At 32.7% G+C, this 25,757-nt stretch overlaps 2 protein-coding genes across 2 annotated transcripts in view; both read left to right on the top strand.

Moving 5' to 3' along the window:
- LOC114328744 (tyrosine-protein phosphatase non-receptor type 13-like) overlaps positions 1-25,757 on the top strand; it is a 1,179,517-nt gene that overhangs the window by 389,767 nt on the left and 763,993 nt on the right. The gene's annotated exons all lie outside the window — the stretch shown is intronic.
- LOC126890785 (uncharacterized) overlaps positions 8,756-25,757 on the top strand; it is a 60,321-nt gene continuing 43,319 nt past the window's right edge. Inside the window, exon 1 of the mRNA XM_050659978.1 lies at positions 8,756-9,998. Within this exon, the coding sequence (XP_050515935.1) occupies positions 8,756-9,998 (1,243 nt within the window). The remainder of the gene's footprint in view (positions 9,999-25,757) is intronic.

The raw sequence follows: 25,757 nt of genomic DNA, 5'->3' as shown, positions 1-25,757 counted from the left end.
ATCCGTTTCGGATGTTGGCGATCATCATGGCAAATCTAATACAATATCTTACATTTATAAATTATTATATTAACAGAAATAAAATACATTTTGATATAGCACAAATTATTTGCGGTAAAACTCAAGCAAATCTATTAAATTTTTTCTACAATCACTTGATAAAGAAGACTTTTTCGCTTGTCAATGACAACGAAAAGTTAACGTTTACTGAGTACCGTCACTTTATAGCGCTAGCGCGTTAAAGTTTGATTACCGCGCGTCGTCCGTAGCAACCGTACAACCATACAATACTCGTACAATTTGAAAATTCAAATTGAATAGTTATTTATGTATTAAGAACGAAAAGTGATACATTATTCCTTGAGAGTAAGAGTTACCACTCGACCGTAGCGGAGAGCGGTAATTACTCGAAAGAAATAATGTCACTTTGCGCTTGTAATACATACAACATTTTTTCTACAATCACTTAATAAAATGAAACTATTTTTAAATCACTAACTTTATTGTAACTATTTTATATCTGTCGTTATAATGTCATAACATTAACTTTTATATCTTTCAGTTTGAATGTTCAATGTGATTGTATTGTATGGTTGTACGGTTGCTACGGACGACGAGCGTAAAATCAAACTACGCGCTAGAGCAGCGTTTCCCAAATGGTGGGTCGCGACCCGGTACCGGGCCACGAAAGCAAAATGCCGGGTCGCCTCGCCTCGCCGTTTCACATGAACATCTTCTTTTAGACTGCGAAGTGCGTTGACTATCAAAAGGGAATGTTTAAAGAAAACTTTTTTTGAATTAATTGAATAATTCAAGGAAGAAATTTCAATATTCTTAGAACAACATCCACCAACGGCTAGGGATGCAATATTTAAATTTAAAGACAGTTTTCATGATGCCAATCGGTTAATCAAGGTAGCGTATATTTGTTATATTTTTGACTTCTTCAAGAATTTAAATATGACATTACAAGGTAGCAATACTGCCATACTTATTTAAAAACACCCTGTATCGATGAAAAATAAGGCGAGTTGTTAAATTATTACCTAACTTTTTTACTATCCAACATAAGCGAATGAATCGAAAAACAGAATGTTAAGAACACATGAGGCTATAGTTGGGTTTTAATTTCAGTATTTTATAAATGCAAGAATATTCCACAGGGTGTGGTGACTTAGAGAAAAAAATACTTTTTGATTGGTACACCCGGTATACAATAACAATGGACAGCCGGAGTGATGACGTAGAAGTGTCAATTTTTATTGACATATGTCATGTCAGAGTTTTCCAAACAAACGTTGTTTAGTGTGGCAAATTTGTATTTTTTATTGTTTTTTTCAGTTTTTACAGAGAATATTTCCGTTTTTTGCAATATTTAAGTATTATTATAGTTACTACAACAATTTTAGAAGGTTGTGTAAATAATAAAGCATGACGTTTTATATAAATAACAATAAAATGTATGTCTCGGTGAAGTAAGGTTACAATTTATTTGTTTTTTATAAATTTTAGATTTTATATTTTATTTTATTTTTTTAGATTGAATACTAATTAAAAAGTCTTGAGATTCGGTAAAACCTTACTTTTCAACGTGTTTACAATCTTTGTTTGCAAGTGATCATCATAACACTGAATATAGCCGCAGTTGGCTGTGACGTCACACTCCGGTCGTCTATTTACCTGTCTAGCAACAATATTATTAAACGAAAATGTTCAAAAATATATCGGAAACAGGTTTAGGAAATATGAGACATAAAAAATGACCAATTTTTAAGGTGATACGTTAATTTCTTGGAGAAATGTAGATATACATAAATACAATAAAGATAAAGAACAGATTATACGAACATACATAATATACCCGAACAATACATACTGTTTCAAATATTCAAAGATAAAGCGATTACAAAAATTGCAATTCGGCATTCTTCAATATACATTATACAATAACTCACACACAGCCAACGGAATTGACAATGAGAGATACCTTGAAAACAATAAAGCTCTGTTGTTATGGGGCAGAGAATAGATAATAGGTAAATATGATTTATATAGGTATATATAAAGAATCCACTACACCAAAATGTTGATATACAAACAACATACACTGTTTCAAAGCGTTTTAATAGTGAAATACCTGTAGAATATTTAGTTCAATCTTTGCAAATGGAATTTTGTTTCGACATGCCGCGATGGGGCCCTTGAATGTCGGGGGCCCCGTATAATTGATACGGCTGATACGACGGTAGCTACGCCCCTGGCGTTAAGTAACAATGTATTTTAAATGGGATTTACTTTTTCGCACTGTTTGTAACTTTCGAGTTGTCATGGTGACAATCCTTAATTTTCGCGTTGTCATGGTGATGACAATATGAGCAATGAATTATAACAAGAGTTTTGACAGTTTTGTGGTTTGAAAGTAGTTGTAATTTTTAAATTTCAAAGTTCTAAAAATTGTAGAATAGAAGAGTTACAGCTTTTTTTATTTGTTTATCGTAGATAAAATATTGTATGAAACTGTGCGTGAAGTACTTTTTGCGAACTCGCTCCGTTGTCGCTCGTGCTCTAAAAATCGCGTGCGATCGCAAAAAGCATACTTCACGAACTGTTTCATTAATAACTATTTTAGCACTCCATTGGAGCGTTAAAAATGCTACTTTATAGCACTAGTGCTTTAAAATTTTTAAGGCACTGCAGTTAAAAGTGAATTGTCAAATAGTGAAAAGTCAAAATATTTATATTTCATTTACTAACATTAATATTAATAGTAAAACTTGCACAATTTGAAAACGGTGGTTTAAAAGGTTTTTTAAAATTTAATTTAAACTCTATTATTGCATTTTTAACACGTTTGTAGAAAAACAAGTTTATATAACGGTATATTTTCGCTAAGAATTTTTAGATATTCCCCTCGAGTGTAGACAACCAGTTCTATCTTTTACGGGTGATAGGTTTCATGGTTTCAGCAATTAACAAAAATATTGTATTTTATATATTTATAACGTTTGTAGAAAAAATATTGTATGATATACGTGTTAAAAAGTACATTTTTAAGGCACTCATGTGAATTTCAGAATTCGCTTCGCTCATTCCGACTAAATATATTCTTTATATGCAAAAAATTTGAATGAATTTTGAATTAATCCGTTTTCAAGTAAGTACATTTATCAGCAATAGTCGTAACGTAATTGTTGTAAACCATAGTTTTATTACTAATTAGCTAATTAGCACATAAATGACACTAAATTCTTCACCAAAAAAATCAAGCAGTTTGAGCTTTTTTCGGTTTGGGTGGGTGCAGCTTGCCATTAACCTGCACCCCCCACTTTCAACCCGATTTCTTGGTCAACGGTTTGAGCAACAAAATTCGGATTAGAGCAACTAATTAGCACATAAATAGCACTAAATTTATCACCACAAAAAAATCAATAAGATTGAACTTTTTTCGGTGTGGGTGGGTGCAGCTTGCCATTAAGCTGGACGCCCCCATTTTGACCGAGATTTCCTGGTCAACGGTTTGAGCAACAAAATTCGGAATAGAGCAACTAATTAGCACATAAACAGCACTAAATTTTTCATCAAAAAAATCAAGAAATTAGAGCTTTTTTCGGTGTCAGTGGGTGCAGCTTGCCATTAAGCTGGACCCCCCACTTTGAACGCGATTTCCTGGTCAACGGTTTGAGCAACAAAATTCGGAATAGAGCAACTAATTATCACATAAATAGCACTAAATTTATCATAAAAAAATCAAGAAATTTGAGCTTTTTTCGGTGTGGGTGGGTGCAGCTTGCCATTAACCTGCACCCCCCCACTTTCAACGCGATTTCCTGGTAAATGGTTTGAGCAACAAATTTCGGAATAGAGCAACTAATTAGCACATAAACAGCACTAAATTTTGCATCAAAAAAATCAAGAAATTTGAGCTTTTTTCGGTGTCAGTGGGTGCAGCTTGCCATTAAGCTGGACCCCCCACTTTGAACGCGATTTCCTGGTCAACGGTTTGAGCAACAAAATTCGGAATAGAGCAACTAATTATCACATAAATAGCACTAAATTTATCATAAAAAAAAATCAAGAAATTTGAGCTTTTTTCGGTGTGGGTGGGTGCAGCTTGCCATTAACTTGCACCCCCCCACTTTCAACGCGATTTCTTGGTCAACGGTTTGAGCAACAAAATTCGGAATAGAGCAACTAATGAGCACATAAATAGCACTAAGTTTTCACCAAAAAAATCAAGAACTTTGAGCTTTTTTCGGTGTGGGTGGGTGCAACTTGCCATTAACTTGCACCCTCCACTTTCAACGCGATTTCTTGGTCAACGGTTTGAGCAACAAAATTCGGATTAGAGCAACTAATTAGCATATAAATAGCACTAAATTTATCACCAAAAAAATCAATAAGTTTGAAGTTTTTTCGGTGTGGGTGGGTGCAGTTTGCCATTAAGCTTGACCCCCCCCCAATTTGAAGGCGATTTCCTGGTAAACGGTTTGAGCAGCAAAATTCGGAATAGAGCAACTAAGTAGCACATAAACAGCACTAAATTTTTCATCAAAAAAATCAAGAAATTTGAGCTTTTTTGGGTGTGAGTGGGTGCAGCTTGCCATTAAGCTGGACCCCCCACTTTGAACGCGATTTCCTGGTCAACGGTTTGAGCAACAACATTCGGAATAGAGCAACTAATTAGCACATAAATAGCACTAAATTTATCTCCAAAAAATATCAAGAAGTTTGAGCTTTTTTCGTTGTGGGTGGGTGCAGCTTGCCATAACCTGCACCCCCCCAATTTCAACGCGATTTCCTGGTAAACGGTTTGAGCAACAAAATTCGAAATAGAGCAACTAATTAGCACATAAATAGCACTAAATTTATCACCAAAAAAAATCAAGAAGTTTGAGCTTTTTTCGGTGTGGGTGGGTGCAGCTTTCCATTAACCTGCACCCCCCCACTTTCAACGCGATTTCCTGGTAAACGGTTTGAGCAACAAATTTCGGAATAGAGCAACTAATTAGCACATAAATAGCACTAAATTTATCACCAAAAAAAATCAAGAAGTTTGAGCTTTTTTCGGTGTGGGTGGGTGCAGCTTTACATTAACCTGCACCCCCCCACTTTCAACGCGATTTCCTGGTAAACGGTTTGAGCAACAAAATTCGGAATAGAGCAACTAATTAGCACATAAATAGCACTAAATTTTTTGCCTAGTCCGAACTTTATTCGCCATGGTGGGGGGTGCAGCTTAATATGGGTTGTATTGGCCATGTAATTATAAACCCCACTCGCGACGCTCATGTATTGCTAATTATCGCATTATATTTTAGTTAGTTTACAGGTAAAAGAATTAACCAGTTGTATTTGATATGTAGTCAAATAAAGATTTGTTTTGGGTTCATGCAAGTGTTTTTGTGCCGAACATTTCATGGCGACGAAGATAAAAACGTTTTTAAAGTCGAAAATGTCGAAAAACGGAAAATTAGATTTATCGTTAAATTTGGAATTTAATCCCAGAATTTGTGAATGGAATGTGTTTATAAAAAGACTAGAACAATATTTCATCGCTAGAGAAATTACAGATGTTAATATTAAAAGAGCTATTTTGTTATATAGCCTTTCAGAAGAAGCTTATATCTTGTTATCCGACTTGTCCGTGCCTAAAAAACCTGAAGAATGTGAATTTAATGTCATTGTAAAAAGCCTAGATAGCTACTATAACAAAACTTGTTTAGTGTGGGTAGAAAGGGCAAAGATTTATGGTGCTTCGAAAACAAAAAGTGAAAGTGTACAAAATTGGAGTGTACGTTTAAAAAAACTAGCCGGTACTTGTGAATTTGGAAATAATTTGGAAACGAAATTAACAGATATGTTTATTTCAAAATATAATGATGGAAAAGTAAAGAATACGCTATTTGCACTGAAGTCAGATATCACATTGATTAAAGCTATGGAAACAGCACAAATTGAAGAAGCAGCAACAACTGGCATTAACGAAGTAGATAGCAGAAGTGTGGTGAAAGTGGAACCAGTAGAAGAAAGAGAGGTGTGTCAAATAACGAGTGGAAGTTGCAGTAAGGAAATATTGCAAGTATCACATGGCAGAGCACATCAACAAGAACGGCGATTTAAGGAGACTAGACCTTCAACATCAGGGATGCAGAGACATAGTTCGAATTTTAATCGTGATAAGTTCAGTGTTCAAAGGTGTTTCAGGTGTGCTAAAAGACATCCGCCTTCAGTATGTCCCTATTAGGATTATATCTGCAATTTATGTAACGTTCGAGGACACTTAAAACGGGTATGTAGAAATAGATTTTTAAATTTATTGGAAGAAGGAACTGAATCATCTGTATTATGTATATCAGCAAATAATGATCCGCCAATTTATATTGATATCAGTATTAGAGGTAAACTGTTTAAATTTGAATTAGATTCGGGCGCCGCGGTCTCTGTCCTACCTTTTAGTATTTATAACAAATATTTTAATACACAACCGTTATCTCAAGTTAATGTATCGTTAGTTAATTTTTCGGGAGACAAGGTTCATCTTAAGGGCAAAATTAACTTACCAGTAACTTTCAAAACAAACAAATAATTTGGATTTTTATGTTATGCATCGAGAAACTCCAGCCTTGCTAGGTAGAAATTTTATTAGGTGTTATAATATGGGTTTCAGGGAACTAAATTTTATTGAAGCAGATAAACATAATGAAATAATGGGGTGGTTAATGAAAGATTTTCCCACTGTAGTTTCTGACAAATTGGGCACATTTAATAAATTTCAGTTAAAATTTAATATTAAACCAGATGCCAGACCTAAATTTTTTAAACCCAGAGTGGTTCCTTTTTCTTTAAGAAACAAGGTAGAGATGGAATTAGATAAAATGGTCCAGGAGGGCATTATATCTCCAGTTGAATTTTCGAAATGGGGAACACCCATAGTACCGATTTTAAAAAATGATGGAGGTGTTAGGATTTGTGGTGATTTCAAAATAATTATCAATCCTTTTATCGAAGCGGATAAATATCCGTTACCACGGATCGATCATTTATTTGCTAATTTACAGTGTGGTCAAGAGTTTTCTAAAATTGACCTGAGTCAAGCTTATCAGCAAGTTGTGATTCATCCAGATAGTCAATAGTAATACCACTAGTGATTCAATCTTCGCGATAAGTCTGTCGATTTACTTCTAAACGAAACTGAGTTGCTTGAAAACACCACGAGTCCGTAGGACGAGTGGTGTTTTCTTTAAGCAACTCAGTTGAGTTTAGAAATAAAAGACAGACTTATAAGATAAATTAAATCACGAGTGGTATTTTATTAGACTATTTCACGAACAAAGTGATAGGTCAAAAATTCAGTAGAATGAGAGGAAGGAATTTAAAAATAATACATTTGATCTAGGTAACCCAAATCTACCCATTTTTTGAATAATTCACAATTAGTCATAATACAGAACTCATTTTCCTTTTATCGGGTACAGTTTGCAACAATTTTCTCTTACTATCACGAGCCGCTCTCGCTTCCTTGAAGGTTATATCTTTGAAGGGATCAATATGTCTCTGATACTCACAGAAATATTTTTCTTGTACCAATTTTGCAGTAGTATTCCATATGGTTTTAATAACACTCTCCTTGTAATCACTACCATCAATTTTTCGCATGTTGAAGGCCCAGTCTTTTAGAATGAATGCTAGTCTTTCGTTGTTATTTTCTGCATCTAATTTGTAGTTGTGATCCACGCAGAACATCATAAATTGTCTCCATATATAAGATTTAGATTTTCTTGTGTTACTCGGTATATTTTCTTCAATGTTTTGGTTTATAACTTCGTTTGAAGTACCACCGAAACGACTCATTTTGACGTATACAGCTACAATAATTTTTTTGGCAAACGTCAAACTTTGCTTGCGATCGGTATCCATGGTTACGTCGTTGAAAACACGAAGCTGATAGACCAATCAGAATTGAAAGACAGTTGGTGTTTTCGCGATAACACAAGCTGTCTTTGGTTTGTGATTGGTCAGATTATGTGAAAATTTTAAGATGAGTGAAATAGTCGGAAATATACGGTTATTAGTACTCATAAGGGATTATAATTTGCATTTAATCGTCTACCGTACGGAGTTGTATCAGGTCCATCCCAGTTCCAACGTATTATGGAACAAATATTTCTCAATATGCCAAGTATATCTATTTTTTTAGATGATATTCTAATTACAGGAAGGAATAGGGAAGAACACACTAAGAATTTGTGTAAAGTTTTAGCGATTTTACAAGAATGTGGTCTTACAGTAAAAAAAGAAAAATGTACGTTTTTCGCGAAATCTTGGATTTATAATTGATAAAAGGGCCTTGCATAAAAGTCAACATAAAATTCGGGCTATTGAGAATATCCCAGAACCTACGAATGTGACACAACTAAAATCGTTTTTGGGAAGTATAAATTATTATAATCGATTCATTCCAAATCTCCCAAACATTGTTCATTGTTTATATAAGCTTTTAAAACAAAATGTGGACGTCAAATACAGTCATCTAAAAAACAGCTCCTGAAAATTACTATTTAAATAGCGAAATAACATATTTTGGGCTTGTAAAACTCGATCTATTACATCCTTAATAGTTTTTTATTGCCAGTGACCAAGAAAAACCTAGAAGTTAATTGTATTTGAATCTATTTTACCCCATTTGGGGTTTCCGTTTGGAGACGTCAATTAGAAGCGACAAAGTGTTCAATTATTAAAAACTTTAAAATTTAATATGGACTATGCAGGGAGACCTCCAGATAAACCTCCAGATATTAACAGGATGGATCAAGATGATAATATAGAGAAAAGTGACATCAATATAAATAACACATGTGACGGTAAATCAAAAAATAAAGGAGAAACTGTAAGTAATAAACCTGATAATTCTACAGACAATATAAGAGAACATTTCCTATATCAGAGCAGTGACGTAGGACCTTTCCATGCATATATAGAAAATAATACTCCGAACTTTAAAGGTCAACTTAATGCTATCAAAATTGGCGACATTATACTCTCTAATTTTTCGAATTTAGACAACAAAATTACTAGTATTGATTCAATAGGCAAGAATAGAATTAGAATTAAATTTAAAGATTACCAATCAGCCAATTTTTTAATCAATCAAAAAGCTTGCTCATTGTTTACAAACAACAATTTAGATGTTTACGTTCCGAAGTTTATACTCCATAGACAGGGTATAATTAGGGACATAGATATAGAATTTTCAGAAGAATATATCAAAAATAAAATTAAACAATATGATATGCACTGTAAGTTCGAAGTAGTTTCGGTTAGAAGAATAAATAGAAAGGTAGAGAAACATATCGAAGATAAAACATTAATAGACAAAGTTCCAACAAAATCATGCATTGTTAATTTTAAAGCACAAACTCTTCCTAAATATATCACAATTAATAAAGTTATCAAAGACGTTGAACCCTATGTTCAAAAAGTTCTGTTATGTTTCTCTTGTCTCCGTTTTGGACACCTTGGATTTAATTGTAAAGCACGTCCCAGGTGCAACAAATGTCATGATTTCCATAATACAAAAGATTGTACAGTAAATGAATATACTCCAACTTGTTTCAGCTGTCAAGGTAATCATTTGACTACACACCTAAGTTCATGTCCTGAATTTTCTAGACAGAAACAAATTAAGAATACGATGTCATCATTAAATCTAAATTCCTTTGATGCATGTAAACAAATTCCGAAAGTTTCATATGCCAATATTGCTTCCAGAAATAGCAGTTCTTCCTTACCATCCAATTCTAATCAGAATGAGCAATCTTATCGAGTAATTCCAAATCAATCAGCTTCATCATCAAAGAAATTCTCCTCACAAATGTTCTTCAGCAGTAATAACCCAGAAAAAATAAATTTTAAGCGACACCGGCCAAGTTCTCCCAATCCTTTGGAATCAGCTAGAAAAGAAATACTTTCTCAAGAAAATATTCCTAGACAAAAAGGTGGTATTTATAATACGTCTAAATATACAGAGCATACAAATACAACAAACTCGCAAACACAAGGAGTACCATCACAATTAAATAATGTAATTTTAGAATTGGTTCTTAACATAATTAGTTCATTAAAAATCACTGAAAATTTAGACAAATCAAAAACAGAGATTACACAACATATTAATAAATACTTAAGTACGGCAGCGATCTCACAAGAAGACTTACTATTTCAAACATCATGTCAGACACAACTAACCCTATAAACTTTTTACAATGGAACTGTCGCTCAGCAGTTTCTAATAAACCAAATTTAGAAGCCTTACTTATTCAAAAAAATGTATATGTGGCCATGTTATCAGAAACATAGTTTAAACCAGAAAAATTTTATAACTTCTCAGGATATAATTGTTTTAGATATGATCGCCCTGATGGGTACGGAGGCACAGCAATTTTAATTAAAAATAAAATAATTACAGAAGAGATAAATTTATTGGATAATTATAATTTTACTTATAATTGCATAGCTGTTGAACTTTCGTGTATCACGAAACCTATACATATAATATCCGTATATAAAGAACCAGGTATTAGAGTAACGGTTGAAGAATGGGTCAATTTTTTTCAACACATTCCTTCTCCATTCATCATTGGTGGAGACTTCAACGCTCACAACATGGCATGGGGTTGCGAAAATAATGATACTCACGGTAAAGTTTTATTAGAGGCGATAGAACAATGTAATCTATTATACTTAAATGATGGTTCTCCAACTCTTGCACTAACTTCCAGCCCATCAGCAATCGATATAACAATATGTACCCAGGACATTGTATCTAAATTAACTTGGTCTGTTATTCAAGATCCACATGGTTCTGATCATCTACCCTTGATCATCGCCTTGGAAAACTCGGTACAAGCAATACAACCTGGTGACAATACACACAAAAGATGGAATTTGCATAAAGCAGATTGGAATTTGTATTCATCGAACTTTTATTCGGGAAAACAACCACAAACTTATGAAGAATTAGTTGCCGAAATAAACCGATGCGCAACCATTTCAATTCCAAAATCATACAACAATAACAAATATCCTACAAACAAGCTACCAAAACCATGGTGGGATAATAACTGCGAATCAGCTGCAAATAACCGCAAAACAGCATATAGACGTTATAAAACAAATCCTAATCTTCACAATCTAATTGAATACAAAAAATTAGATGCCTTAGCAAAGAAAACTTTTAAAATTAGAAAAAAACAAACTTGGATAAATTACTGCGAAAGCTTAAACTCCAACACTCCAATCAGCGACGTCTGGAAGAAAGTAAATCGCTACAAAAACCGAAAGCAGTCCAATCAACTTCCGATAAACACCGAAGCTGCATCGATAGAAGATTTCCATTTCAAGATTTCACCTCCTTGGGTTCCAAGTCAAATAAATGAAGCTACAGTTACCGTACCCAGAGAAAACTTCAATCTAGAGAAACCATTTGAATTATGGGAATTAAATCATGGACTCAAGCAAAATAATAGTTCATCTCCAGGGATGGACTGTATATCATATTCTATGCTATATTTTCTACCTACAGAATACAAACTATCATTACTACAAATTTTTAACACTATATGGCAAAACAAAAATTTAATTCCCAAAGCATGGAAGGACTATATTGTATTACCTATAAAAAAACCAGGAAAGCCAGATAACAAAGTTGAATCTTACAGACCCATATCTTTAAGTTCCTGTATACTAAAAACTCTAGAAAGATTAATCAAAAATCGGCTTGAATACTGGCTTGAGTCCGAAGATATCCTTCCCAAATCTCAGTACGGCTTTCGAAAATCCAGATCTACACAAGATGCTCTCACTTCCCTAGTCTCTTCTTTACAGGTCAATTTTACAAATCAGGCGTCGACAGCTGCAGCATTTATAGATGTAACTTCAGCGTTTGATAACATCAATTTAGACATTCTTTATAAAAAATTAGTAGATCTTGGAATGCCAGTTAAAATTTCAAATTTCATTGTATCCTTGTACAAGAATAGATGGACTTACTTAAAAATAAACGAGAACCTTTTACCACCAAGGTTAACGAGTATAGGTATACCATAGGGTAGTATTTTAAGTCCACTTCTTTTTTCATTGTACAATATAGATTTAGAACACATAGTACCTCCACACTCTAATATTTTACAATTTGCAGATGATGTTGTGTTGTACACCTCCCATTCTTCTCTAGACATTTGTAGACGTCAACTTGAATTTACATTAGATTGTGTAAAAAATGTTTACTATTCTCTAGGTTTATCCATATCAACGACAAAGACTGAAATTTGTTTTTTCTCCAAAAAACGCCAAATTCCTCAAGGCACCTTCAAATTAGGTAGAATAGAATTTCCGATAAAAAATTGTGTTAAATATCTTGGGACGTATTTGGATCGTAAATTGTTATGGAAGGATCAAATTCATTATATTATAAAGAAATCAGAAAATTCTATGAATATCCTTAGAGATTTTTGTAGAACCGGTTGGGGAGCTGACCCGAATATTGCATTGCTATTCTATCGCTCAATGATTCGACCAATTTTCGACTATAGTTGTCATTTATATGGGTCTGCGTCAACAGGATATCTTAATAAAGTTGAAATCCAAAGGAATAAATGTTTGAGACTCTGTCTCGGTTACTTAAAATCTACTCCTATTACTATTATTGAGATTGAAGCTAAGGAACCACCACTTACTCTACGTAGACAGTTTTGTACAGATAAGTTTGTAGCTAGAGCTATTTCAAAAAACGTCAGCTACTTAAGGACTATTCGTAACTTGAATATATTAGATTTAAACCACAAATATTGGTGTACTAAAAAAACCCCCATATACGTTGAAAGCTATAGAAAATTGACAATGTATGAACACCAAATATACAAAAATAAAATACCTCCAATTTACACTAAACCTCCTGAAACTCTCTTTTCCAAGATAATACAAACAAATTACATGGATTCAAACCTTCCAGGCAGTATTATCAACAAAATAATTAAAGACAAGTGGCCTATGTTTCAATATATTTTTACTGACGGCTCCAAAATTCAAAATAGAACCGGAAGTGCAATATATCACTGGAATTCTGAATACAAAGAATCATGCCGATTGCCTAATGAAGCTTCAATATATACTGCCGAATTATCAGCTTTATTACTTGCGCTAAAATATATAGCCTCTGTTGGTATGGACAATTATATCATTTTCACGGATTGTAGAAGTATTGTGGACAAACTCACTTCTATCCAATCGACAAAAAGTCTAAACCACATTGAGATAGAAATTAAGAGTCTATATTATGATATTACTTCCTCGGGCAGTTCAATTATTATTTGTTGGGTTAAAGGACATTCTGGAATATTTGGAAATGAAGAAGTCGACAAATTAGCTAAATCTGCAGCTTTAACCAAACGAAACATAAACAACATACTTCTACCAGTAACCGATATAGATAATATCAGTAAAAACCACTGCAAACAAAATTGGCAACGTGTATATAACCAAAGTACAACGGGAATAAATTTTAGAAATTGCCAACCACTAATTCCCAATGAGAGATGGTTTAAACAAGAATCAAATAGGCTATTTATAAAAACAATAAACAGAATGAGGTCAAATCACGCACTCACCCCAGCATACAAACACAGCATAGGTATCAGTGATAACCCATATTGCGCCTGTGGTGGAATGGGAGATCTACAGCACCTAATATTGGAGTGTGGACAGTACAGACAAAATATTAAAGTGATGTATGAAAAGTTAATTGATCTAAATTGTCCTTTACCTGTCAATTTAAACGAAATTCTTTTTCCAAAAAATAAGCAGACGTTAAAATGTCTTTACGAATATGTAACGTCCTGTAAATTTAAATTTTAAATAGGCTTAGATAATAAAATTAAAAATTGTAAAAATATCACACAAAATTGAAAAATGTATTCATTAATATATTATAACACCCTGTAAATTTAGATAATAAGTAGGCTTAGATATTAACTTAAAATTGTTATTGTAATACCATACAAAAAAAAACAAATAGTCTGGCTAATTGACTAAGTCAAAGCCATTAATAAAAAAAAAAAAAAAAATGTAGTTTGGCACTGGGATGAAGAATGTCAATTAGCTTTTGACACTATTAAACAAATGTTAGCTTCAGATCTAGTATTAGTTCATTACGACCCAACCTTAGAATTAAATTTAACGGTTGATAGTTCAGATTATGGGATCAGAGCTGTTCTTTCGCATAGTTTGAAAGATGGTAGCGAGAAACTAATCTATTTTGCTAGTAGAACGCTCAGCGATACCGAAAAGGCTTATTCGACTCTAGATAAAGAAGCAACTGCTATAGTGTGGGGAATCAAACGTTTCTACCAATTTTTATATGGGAAGAAGTTCAATTTAATCACAGATAACAAGGCGTTAGTGTCCATTTTTGGCCCTAAAAATGGGATACCGGTTACGGCGGCCAATAGATTGCAGCGATATGCAATATTTTTAAGTGGTTTCAATTTTAACATAAAGCATGTATCGACACAAAAAAATGTAGCAGACTTTTTAAGTAGATTGCCTTCAAATAAGTCGATAAGGCTAGATTCTTCTAAGTTTAATATAGAGGAAACTGTTAATTTAAATTATTTAGCAGAAAGCGAAGAAATTCCTATTAATGTGAGTGATATAAAGAAAGAAACAAAATTAGATCCGATTTTGTCTCGTGTAACTGAATATGTTATGGCCAAATGGCCCACAAATGTTGAATTAGAAATTAAACCCTATTTCCTTAAACGAAATGAAATAACTATTGAAGACGGCGTCTTATTGTGGGGACAAAGAGTAATTGTTCCTAGTAAACTACGAAATTAATTACTGAATGAATTGCATTCAGCTCACTTTGGTATAGTTAAGGTGAAATTATTAGCTAGGTCTGATATTTGGTGGCCATCATTAAATACAGAAATTGAAGTTCTCAGCAAGAACTGCATTCCATGTCAGCACATGCAGGCAGATCCTCCTAAGGTTCCCTTACAAGGCTGGAGAATTCCTCAAAATATTTGGTCACGCGTGCATATAGATTTTGCCGAAACACGAAAAACTCATTTTCTTATAATTTTGGATGCTTTTTCTAAATGGGTAGAAGTTTGTCCAATGTCTTCAGTCACCTCAATGGCTACGATTGCTAAACTTAGGGAGTGTTTTGCTCGTTATGGTTTACCGGAAGTACTTGTCAGCGATAACGGCCCGCAGCTAACATCACAAGAATTTAAATATTTTACTTTAATTAATGGTATTAAACATATAACAATACCTCCTTTTTCAGCACATTGCAACGGTGCTGCTGCAAATAGCGTTAAAACAGTCAAGCATTTTTTGTTAAAAGATATTGATCAAAGGAATATTAATCTATCATTGTCTAAATTTTAATTGACATATAAGAACACAGTGCACCTGTCGACAGGTACTTCTCCCGCTAAGATATTTTTTGGAAGGGCTTTGCGAACGCGTCTAGATTTAATTAAACCTGATGATTTACAAAACCAACAATCAAACCCAGTTGATTTAACACAAATTAGACGTAACTTAATGCAAGCGCAAGAAAATAATAAGAAATATTATAGGGGGAGGAGACAGGTAGAGTTTGTAGTGGGGATATAGCTTTAGTTAAAGATTATAGAAACACCAAGGTGTCGTGGAGCAAAGCAAAGATTTTACGAATTTTAGGTAGAAGATCATATTTGGTAAATCCGTTAGGGAGTAAACTTACGTGGAAAATACATTATAATCAAATTAAAATAGTTTTTAATAGTAATTTAGAAGGTGTTACCTCTGCGGAGACGATGCACGATAGTTCAGAGGAAAATAATATTCAAAATAACGAGGAAAATGTTATCCAAGCCGCTACAAACTCAACAGGAAATCTAGGTGGGAAGCCTCAGCTAGACTCTCAAAATGATAGTGATGTTATCCAAGGCATCCCACATAGACGTCCAATAAGATCTAGAAAAGAACCAAAACGTTTTGGATTCGAAATATATTATTTAGGAGTTTAGTTTTGTTGTGTTCCTAAATTTAGTTATAAGTAGGATTTTAGGATGGGGTGATGTAATGTATTGGCCATTTAATTATAAACCCCACTCGCGACGCTCATGTATTGCTAATTATCGCATTATATTTTAGTTAGTTTACAGGTAAACGAATTAACCAGTTGTATTTGATATGTAGTCAAATAAAGATTTGTTTGGGTTCATCCAAGTGTTTTTGTGCCGAACATTTCAACACTAAAATTTTTGTATCCAAATGTACCATGTATTATAATGTAATTGGTTGATAAAACTATAAGAAAATATGTCTGGCCTTCTGGCTTTGCCAGTGCCACTAACTTGACTGAAAAAAAAGCTAACTTGACTTCGAGTTGTAAGTTTAAGTTGGCCAACGAGATATTAAGGTGTTGGCTAAGGAACTGTGACAGAAATAATTACTTGGTCTCGTCTTTTATGCATAAGCCGTATTGCCATTTGTTTAGCAGAAAGCCTTAAAAGGTTAAGGCTTTCTGGTTATTAAAAATTGTTAAACCCCCCTCTGATATCAAATTCTGATCTTTCTCTATAAATTGTTAATTGTGTGTTTTGTTCTAGTTCTAGTTAATCATAGATAATATATTATGCGTAGAACCTGCCATTAACTCATTAGTTTTGATATATTACTATTTGTAAGTTCTTTCAATATCGGTAACCAGATATTGTTGTATTCTATTGTGAGTTTGTTACAGCAGCTGAATACAGCTACATAGCTTCTACTACATAGCAGTAAATTGCTCAATAAATGAGATTAGTGGTTTGGTAATAATAAAGAAGTTCTGAAACTATGTTCTTATGGCATGTTTAAATTAAATATCAATTATATGAGATTAAATCACAATTTAGTTGCAACAAAAATTACATTTTACATTGGTTTTAGTGCTTCGATTTCTATAATAGTTTAAAAAAATATTATTTTAACTATAAGGAGGTTATTATAACCCGTTGATGTTTATTTGTGTTCATTGAAAATGTATTATTTTAATTTACAAGAGTTGTTTTTTTTTTATAATCAATTATAATAAAAAGCCATTTATTTCATTTTGTTTTTTGAGTTACACCGATTGACTATATGTTTGTATTATTGTTAATACAGTTTAGATGTTTTTTAATATATTAGTCGTCTCCAATATACATTTTTTAATATTATTTGGCCCTCTTTCTAAAATATGTACTTTCCTAAAAGGGCGTAGGCGTAAAATTTTGCGTCGATGTGTTTTAAGTGCATTCATTTTTTAGAATCCTGAAAAAACTAATAAGTATTTTTGAAAAATTTAAACGTTGAATGAAAAATTACATTTTTACCGAGGGCCAAAAGTCCCTTAGAATAATCAAAAAATTTATTTTGAATGAGATATTTAAAATTAAAAATCACACCAAATTTTCTCTTTTTTTTTACCCCTGTAACTTATTAAAATAAACATTATAAAAGTTTTCAGGGACTTTTAGCCCTCGGTAATAATGCAATCTTGCATTATGCGTTTAAATTTTTCAGAAATACTAATTAGTTTTCACAGGATTCGAAAAAAATTAAAGCATTTAAAACCCTCTGGCGCGAAATTTTGCACCTACGCCCTTTAAATCAAAAGAACATATTATGTTGAATAATATTCCTTATACCTAAGAATAATTTGTTTATATGAAGATTTCAGAAAATTTATTTATCTAATTTCACGAGTTCGTTTGAACAAACGTTCAAAACGTTTCACGAATTTTTCCTCGAGTTTCATTTATGTGTACAGGAAAAATTGGTTTGCTAAGTGCATAATGCATAAATAAACTATTGATAGAAAATTAAGTTGAAACAATTTTTGTCGTAGATATAATGTTTATTAAAAAATATAAAGATAAAAGGTTAAAAAGGGGGTGTAAGTCGATTATTTTTCGTTCTAAAAATTTTTCTAAATCCTCCACAACTTTTTCAGATGGAACATATTCAATTTCTAATTATAAATATCCTTTGGGAGACATTTCTATACAAATTTATAGCTCGACTGATTAAAACCAACGTTAAACAGATCCCGACTGGGCTGTAATCTGTGAATTTTTCAAAACCTGTTATTACTTCAGTCAATGAGGGCAAAAATAGGATATTATCTCCGATTTATATCCCAACCCAATGCATCGATTTCGATGAAATTTTGGGAGTAGGCTCTATAAGTACCTTTTAGTTCGAAGTCTCCATATTCCAATATATGTTTATTATTTTTTAGGGGGTTAATACTACCCCTTATTGTCAAAATGGAATAAAACTAGTTATAATGTAAATCAAAGTACTTTAATATCGTTTAATGTAGTTTAATTAATAGTATTTATCTCCTTATTTACACGACATTGATACTTTTTGTCATTTACATATAATAAAAATATCTTTTTGTAATGTTGCATCCCTTAAAACTACCCCTCATGTGAAAATATGAAAGTAGAAAAAAAATTATCTTTGTAGAAAAAAAATAATAAAATTTATACAAAAAATTTGTACAAAAATAGATAAAATTGTTTTAGAGCTTTAAAGACAAACAGTCAAGTCACTTACTTATTCTAATCTACAGGGTGTGCCGAAAAGATTGGTCATAAATTATACCACACATTCTGGGGTCAAAAATAGTTCGATTGAACGTAACTTACCTTAGTACAAATGTGCTCATAAAAAAAGTTATAGCCCTTTGAAGTTACAAAATGAAAATCAATTTTTTTTAATATATCGAAAACTGTTAGAGATTTTTTATTGAAAATGGACATGTATCATTCATATGACAGAAACATCTTAAAACAAAATCATAGTGAAGTTTGTCCACCCCATAAAAAATTTATGGGGGTTTTGTTCGCTTATACCCCCCCAAACTTTTGTGTACGTTCCAATTAATTTATGATTGTGGTACCATTAGTTAAACACAACGTTTTTAAAACTTTTTTGCCTCTTAGTATTTTTTCGATAAACCAGTTTTTATCGAGATGCGGTTTCTTTTTTAATATATTTACATAAAAATTTTATGGGGGTTTTGCTCCTTTAAACCACCCAAATGTTTGTGTACGTTCCAATTAAACTATTACTGCGGTACCATTAGTTAAACACAGTATTTCTAAAACTTTTTTGACTCTTAGTCTTGTTTTATCGAGATATGGCTTCTTTTCCAAAATATACCTAAAAATGTAAATTATAAATAAATTTTCATATTATTAACAGGTCTCTATAATCGTACTTAACCATATACAAATATGTGGTGGATTCGACAAATATTCAAAATATGTCGATAAACACTGGTTTATCGAAAAAGTACTAGGAGGCAAAAAAGTTTTAAAACCATTGTATTTAACTAATGGTGCCACAATAATAATTTAATTGGAACGTACCGAAAAGTTTGGGGGGGTTTAAAGGAACAAAACACCCATAAAATTTATATGGGGTGCACAAATTTCACTTTAATTTTTTTTAAGATGTTGCTGTCATAAAAATGCCACATGTCCATTTTCAATAAAAAATCTCTAAGAGTTTTCGATATATGAAAAAAATTCGAGTTTCATTTTGTAACTTCAAAGGGCTGTAACTTTTTTTGTGTGCACTATTGTATAAAGGTAAGTGAGGTCCAATCAACCTATTTTTGACCCCAGAACCTGTGGTATAATTTATGACCAATCTTTTCGGGACACCCTGTATATCACTGTCGTCACGATCATCGTTTCTTCCTCATCTTTATCAGAGGTTGGAGCACTGTTTTCGCACATCTCTCCCATATGTAGCGTTACAAATAGCCCGATCTTTCTGCAGGTGTATGACGGATGACGGCCTACATTCTTTTTTGCAATTGCAAAAAATTATATAGATAACAGCGCTACAGGCCTTAGAGGCCCTTGGCTTCGATAGTCTTTACTAAAGTCTTCCACTTTTTCCGGTCTTTCACTTGTTCTCTCCAGTCTCTTGTACCCATTTCTTCTATGTCAGTCCGGACGGCATCCAACCACTTCCTTCGTGGTCTCTCTCTTCTTTTCTTCCCTTGTTCTCCTGCTAACAAAACTCTTAGGACGTTTCTTTCTTGTGGCATTCGTGAAACATGTCCCAACCATCTAACTCTCTGCGCCCTGATTTTCTGTGTTATTTTGGGTCTCTTATATATCTGCATTAGCTCCTGGTTTGTTCTTCTGCGCCATTCCCCGTTAGCTTCCTTGATACCACCAAAAACTTTTTCTCTTCCAAACCTCTAGCTTTTTTTCTTGTTTCTGATTCATGGTTCAAGTTTCACATACATGCATCACCGTTGGTCTCACTATTGTCTCGTAAGTTCAAATTTTGGCTGTCCTGGACACGTTTTTGGCCTTTAACAGTGCATTTAATGATCCTACTGCTTTGCTAGCTTTCAATAACCGTTTATCAATTTTTCTCTCTTCGTCTCCTCTATTTGTAACGGTTATTCCAAGGTACTCAAATTCAGTTACCTTCTCAAATTTATACTCTCTGTCATTCGTCGTTAGAGTGATCCATTTATTTTCTTCTGCATTTTCCCCTCTCATTTCCATATGCTTGGTTGTTTCTTGGTTTATAGTCAGGCTCAGTTGTTTGAACATTTTTCGAAGTTCTAGTCTTTAACTTTTCCAAAAATTATTTCCAGTAATTCTTGAGACCGACGCAGGGGATTTAAACATTTTCGTGGGCTGCAAATATCCAATAGGATTATTCCATTGCCAATCAAGTGGATTGAGAGCTTCATCGCCTAGCCAAATTTGGATTTGGTAACAAACTCTCTTAATGTGCTCGTCCAAAGCATCTAATACGAGTGATGCAATTTTGCAGCAGTGCTTTACACCAGCAGCTGTGAAAAGTGAGAAGTCGGTATACCGAGATCCCTTCACATCTTCTCCAAAATTCGTATTTGCTCCAAAATTAAAAAAAAGATGTTTGGTTTTTTTTACAATAACTTATTTCATTTTAAAGATACCGTATCCATTTTTAAAACAATTTTAAATCAAATTTGAAGAATTATAAAACCAAATTAATCACATGAATTCAAAATCTTTAGTTTTTAAAAGATAAAGGGTTAAGGGGCGCTAGAAAGGGGATATTCGCGCTATCAACCTAACTTAAAGTAATGAAAAAAATATGTCCGAATTTTTGAGCATAGACATAGCATTAAAAGATGTGTTTAAATTCTGGTGAATGCGGAGTTAAACAATACATATTTAGATATTGTATAGTATAGTATGAGCAGAATATTATATGTACTGGTCATTTTTTCTCAAAATATATGAGTGATCAATCTCTTTTACACCGTATCTCGCATAGTTTGAATGCAATCAACATTTTACTTTAATCCATCACTTTTAGATTTTTACTTCCCGACTGTACTTTTAAGTCCGCCTTATTTGTTCGGCTGTAAAAAATCTAAAAGTGATGATAGTCTTAACGTTTAAAGGTCTTTTCAAGTACTACAAATAGTGTACAAACAGTACTACAAAATCGATCATTTTTCTGCTATTTCAAGTTGAATTAGATTCGAGCATTTACAAAAAAAGTCTCCATTCACTTACAAAACGACATATTGTAACTAGAAGATTTTTGAAAACCCTTATCTTCTTGTTTTTCTGTAAGCTACAAACATGTTTTATACAGTTTTCTCGTTAAATGTATAGTTTGAAAGTTATTTGCAAAAAACTGTCAGAAAAGGTGTCATATTTCAATAAAAATGTCAAATTTTGTTTAAAAAAATGTAGCACAATTTTTGCCTAAATTATGTCCTCTAACGATTTCCAGGGTTATATGGACCAAAAAAAATGTTACCTCCAAGAAGTGGTAGGAATCACCCCCAAGATAAAATCATATTTCGGCATAGGGTATACTTTGTTTCGTGACATAGTAGACTTTGTTTCGTGAGCTATTGAAAATATCAAGTAAATTTATACAGAGAGCACGTAAAGTTTGGAATAAATTCATTTTCTTGAGAATGGACAATTTTAGAAAAAAATCCCGAAACACGTCAATTTTTATTTTTAAATTACGACTTTTTGGCATATATATCATACTAGTGACGTCACCCATCTGGGCGTGGTGACGTCATCGATGATTTTTTTAAATGGGTATAGGGGTCGTGTGATAGCTCATCTGAAAGGTAATTTTATTCTCTATTCAGTAATATAAACATTTACATAATTATTTGTACAAGGTGTCCAAATAAATGTTTTTTAATTAAATTTATGGACATAAAAAGTAGAATGCATGTGATTTATTTAGTCCAAAATACATTTTACTGCTCTCAAAAAACGGCTAAAAAATGTTTATTTGAAAAATAATCTTTGCTTTTCGCTAAAATTAAATGTTCATCTGTCAAGAGGAAGGTGGGTGGCGGATTTAATAACGAATGTAAACAGAAAGCAATATTTATTTGTCGAATAAACATTATTTCCCGTTTTGTGATAGCAGTAAAATGTATTTTGAGTTAAATAAATTACACACATTCTTCTTTTTATGTCAATAAATTTAATTAAAAAAAATTTTTTGGGCACCCTGTATAAATAGTTATGTTAATGTTTATATTACTGAATAGAGAATTGAATTACTTTTCAAATGAGCTATCACACGACCCCTATTCTTATTTAAAAAAATTGTAGATGACGTCATCACTCCCAGATGGGTGACGTCACTAGTATGATACATATATGCCAAAAAGTCGAAATTTAAGAATAAAAATTGACCTGTTTCGGGATTTTTTTTTCAAAATCGTCCGTTCCCGAGAAAATGAATTTATTCCAACCTTTACGTGCTCACTGTATATTAAAACGGAATTCGGAGCCAAATACTTTCATTGGGTGCACTAGATATACCTAACATATTAAAAATTTAAAACGAAAAATCCCAATATTAAAAATGTTGATATAGACAAGACGGAAACGGCGGGTTCGTTGGGAAAAATATTCCCATGAGATATTTTTGCATAATCACATTCGTGAGACATCCCAGAATAAGGTTCAAGAAGTTGCCCACGTGAAAACTGGGCCAATTTAAAAAAAAAAAAATTTTTTAATCAAATTAAAAAAATCAATATTTCTGGCCCGGACTAATTTTTTTTAGGTTTTTTGGACCATTCTGGACAAAAGAGGTCTTCTATAATTTTTCTCTAAAGTTGATCTTTTTCGAGTTATAAGCAATTTTATATTTGAAAAACGCGAAAATGGCCATTTTTAAGACTTAATAACTCGGTTAAAAATTATTATTATGAAAGTCAGAAAGTGACTAAATCAAAGTTTAAGTCGCCGCTACATGATCCTGAAGAAATTTGTGTCATTAATTTACTACTAAGCTGTTATTTTTAATTAATAACAATGACCGGTTAGATCGCATTGACGCCGCTGTAAATGTGAGTGCGAGTAAGATGCACAATTGGACTGCTGGAATGGCTTCTCTCTCGCACTCAGAATTTACAGCGGCCGCACACGTGCATGGCGCTTATTATTATTACTTAAAAATAACAGCTTAGTAATAAGATAATGACAAAAATTTCTTCAGGATCTTGTAGGGGGGGGCTTTAAACTTTGATTTAGTCATATATTGACTTTCATGATAATAACTTTTAACCGAGTTATTAAGCCTTGAAAATCGCCATTTTTCGTTTTTTTTTCAATTTTAAATTGCTTATAAGTCGAAAACGATCAACTTTAGAGAAAAATTATAAGAGACCTTTTTTGTCCAGAATGGTCCAAAAAATTAAAGAAAAATTGTTCGGGCCAAAAATATTGATCCTTGCAATCTGATTAAAAAAAAATTATTAAAAAAAAAATTGGCCCACTTTTCACGTGGGCGACTTCTTGAGCCTTATTCTGGGATATCTCACGAATGTGATCATGCAAAAAAATCTCATGGGAATATTTTTCCCTTCGAACCCGCCGTTTTCGCCTTGTCTAATAAAACTATTAGGTTTGTCATATACTTCAAATTTCTAGTAAGCGCTAACATCAACTTTATGACGAAATGACAATTTTGCCATGTCCAATTCAGATACCGGGAATTAATTATGATTGGAAACGTTAAATCCCTCTACGATTAAACTGGACCACACACTAAAGTCGTTTGTTGAAACTAATTTGAACATTGATTTATACAATGATAACTTATTAGCCAATTAAAACAGTGGAAAATTACAGCTAATATACGCCAAAACAATTACTAGCAGGAAATGGTAATTAGGGAAATGTATTTCGAAATATGTGCCAAAAAAAGTTGATGTGTTCATTCTAAATGGGTTTGAATATTTATTTTTTTCTGCTTGGTAAACTGGTTCAAATCCAATTATAATATTCAAGTTAAATTAATAAAGGGGCAGAAAAAAGCTAGAAAAAAATAATACACACCACGCCTGAAGCTGAGCACTAACACGGATTTAATGTGAGCAAGAGCTATGTAACATTAAATAAATGGAATATACTGGATCAAAGGTCTTGTGATATTCAGAAAATTCTACAGAAACAACTGTAGTACATTGCATTCGTTGTATTTCTCTATCAATATTCGTATGTTCTGGATCTGTTCTTCTTCTTCTTCCTCAGCTTTTCTATTTTCGGGGGTCGCTATTCCTTTGCTTTGGACAGACGAGAGAAGGCATGTGGTTTATTTCTCGATTTTTCCAAGGCTTTTGACACGTTGGATCATAATTTGTTGCTAAAAAACTTGAGGGGATTGGTATTCGTGCTATAGTTCTAGGACGGTTTACTTCCTACCTAGAGAATAGAAGACAAAAAGTAAAGATAACATCTAATGGACTTGTAAACGAATCAAACACATTGGATATCCATTATGGTGTCCCTCAGGATAGTGTATTGGGTCCTCTACTTTTTATAGTATTTATTAATGATATAGCTCTGGTAACTAATTCACTGACTGGGGTTAACATAATCAGTTATGCAGATGATACCAACATTCTAGTCACAGGAACATCTGATCAAAATTTGCAAAATAAAACTACACAGATACTATCCACCATCAACAGTTATTTCTTATCCAACAAACTAGTTTTGAATGAAGATAAATCAAAGTATATGATTTTCACGTCAAATAATTTATTAAACCATCAAGTCACTATACAAACAGCAATAGATAAAACAGATTGCACGAAGTTTTTGGGGGTCCTTTTAGACAGTAATTGTAAATGGTCAAACCACATTTCTAATTTGAAATCCAGATTAAGTAGCGCATGTTATGCATTGAGAATTCTTTCACGTCTCTTTAATACATCGATATTAAAGCAGTATACTTTGCCCACTTTTACTCAATAGCCAAATATGGCATTGAAGTCTGGGGTTGTACCTCTGAATTAGAGCAGATATTCGTACTTCAGAAAAGAGCTATTAGGATAATGTATAAAATGAAATTTAGAGATTCTTGTAGAGGCATTTTTAGACAAAACAATATTATTACAATTTAATAAATTTTAATTTAACCATGTTTATTTAACAAGATTAAGAGCCAATCACTTTATGCTTCCACAACATCGTTCTGTTTTGTTGGAAGTTAGCACACATTATGCTGCCATAAGTTTCTTTAACAAATTACCAATATATATACGAATGAATTTACATCAGCCAAACTTTCGGAGGTGTGTACATCAATACATTTGTGAGCTAGAGCCATATAATATTCTAAAAATAACTTTTAAGTATCTTTTATTATAT

The sequence above is a fragment of the Diabrotica virgifera genome, chromosome 1 (assembly GCF_917563875.1).
Source record: "Diabrotica virgifera virgifera chromosome 1, PGI_DIABVI_V3a".
NCBI classification, from domain to species: domain Eukaryota; kingdom Metazoa; phylum Arthropoda; class Insecta; order Coleoptera; family Chrysomelidae; genus Diabrotica; species Diabrotica virgifera.
This window is presented reverse-complemented; position numbering and strand designations above follow the sequence as displayed.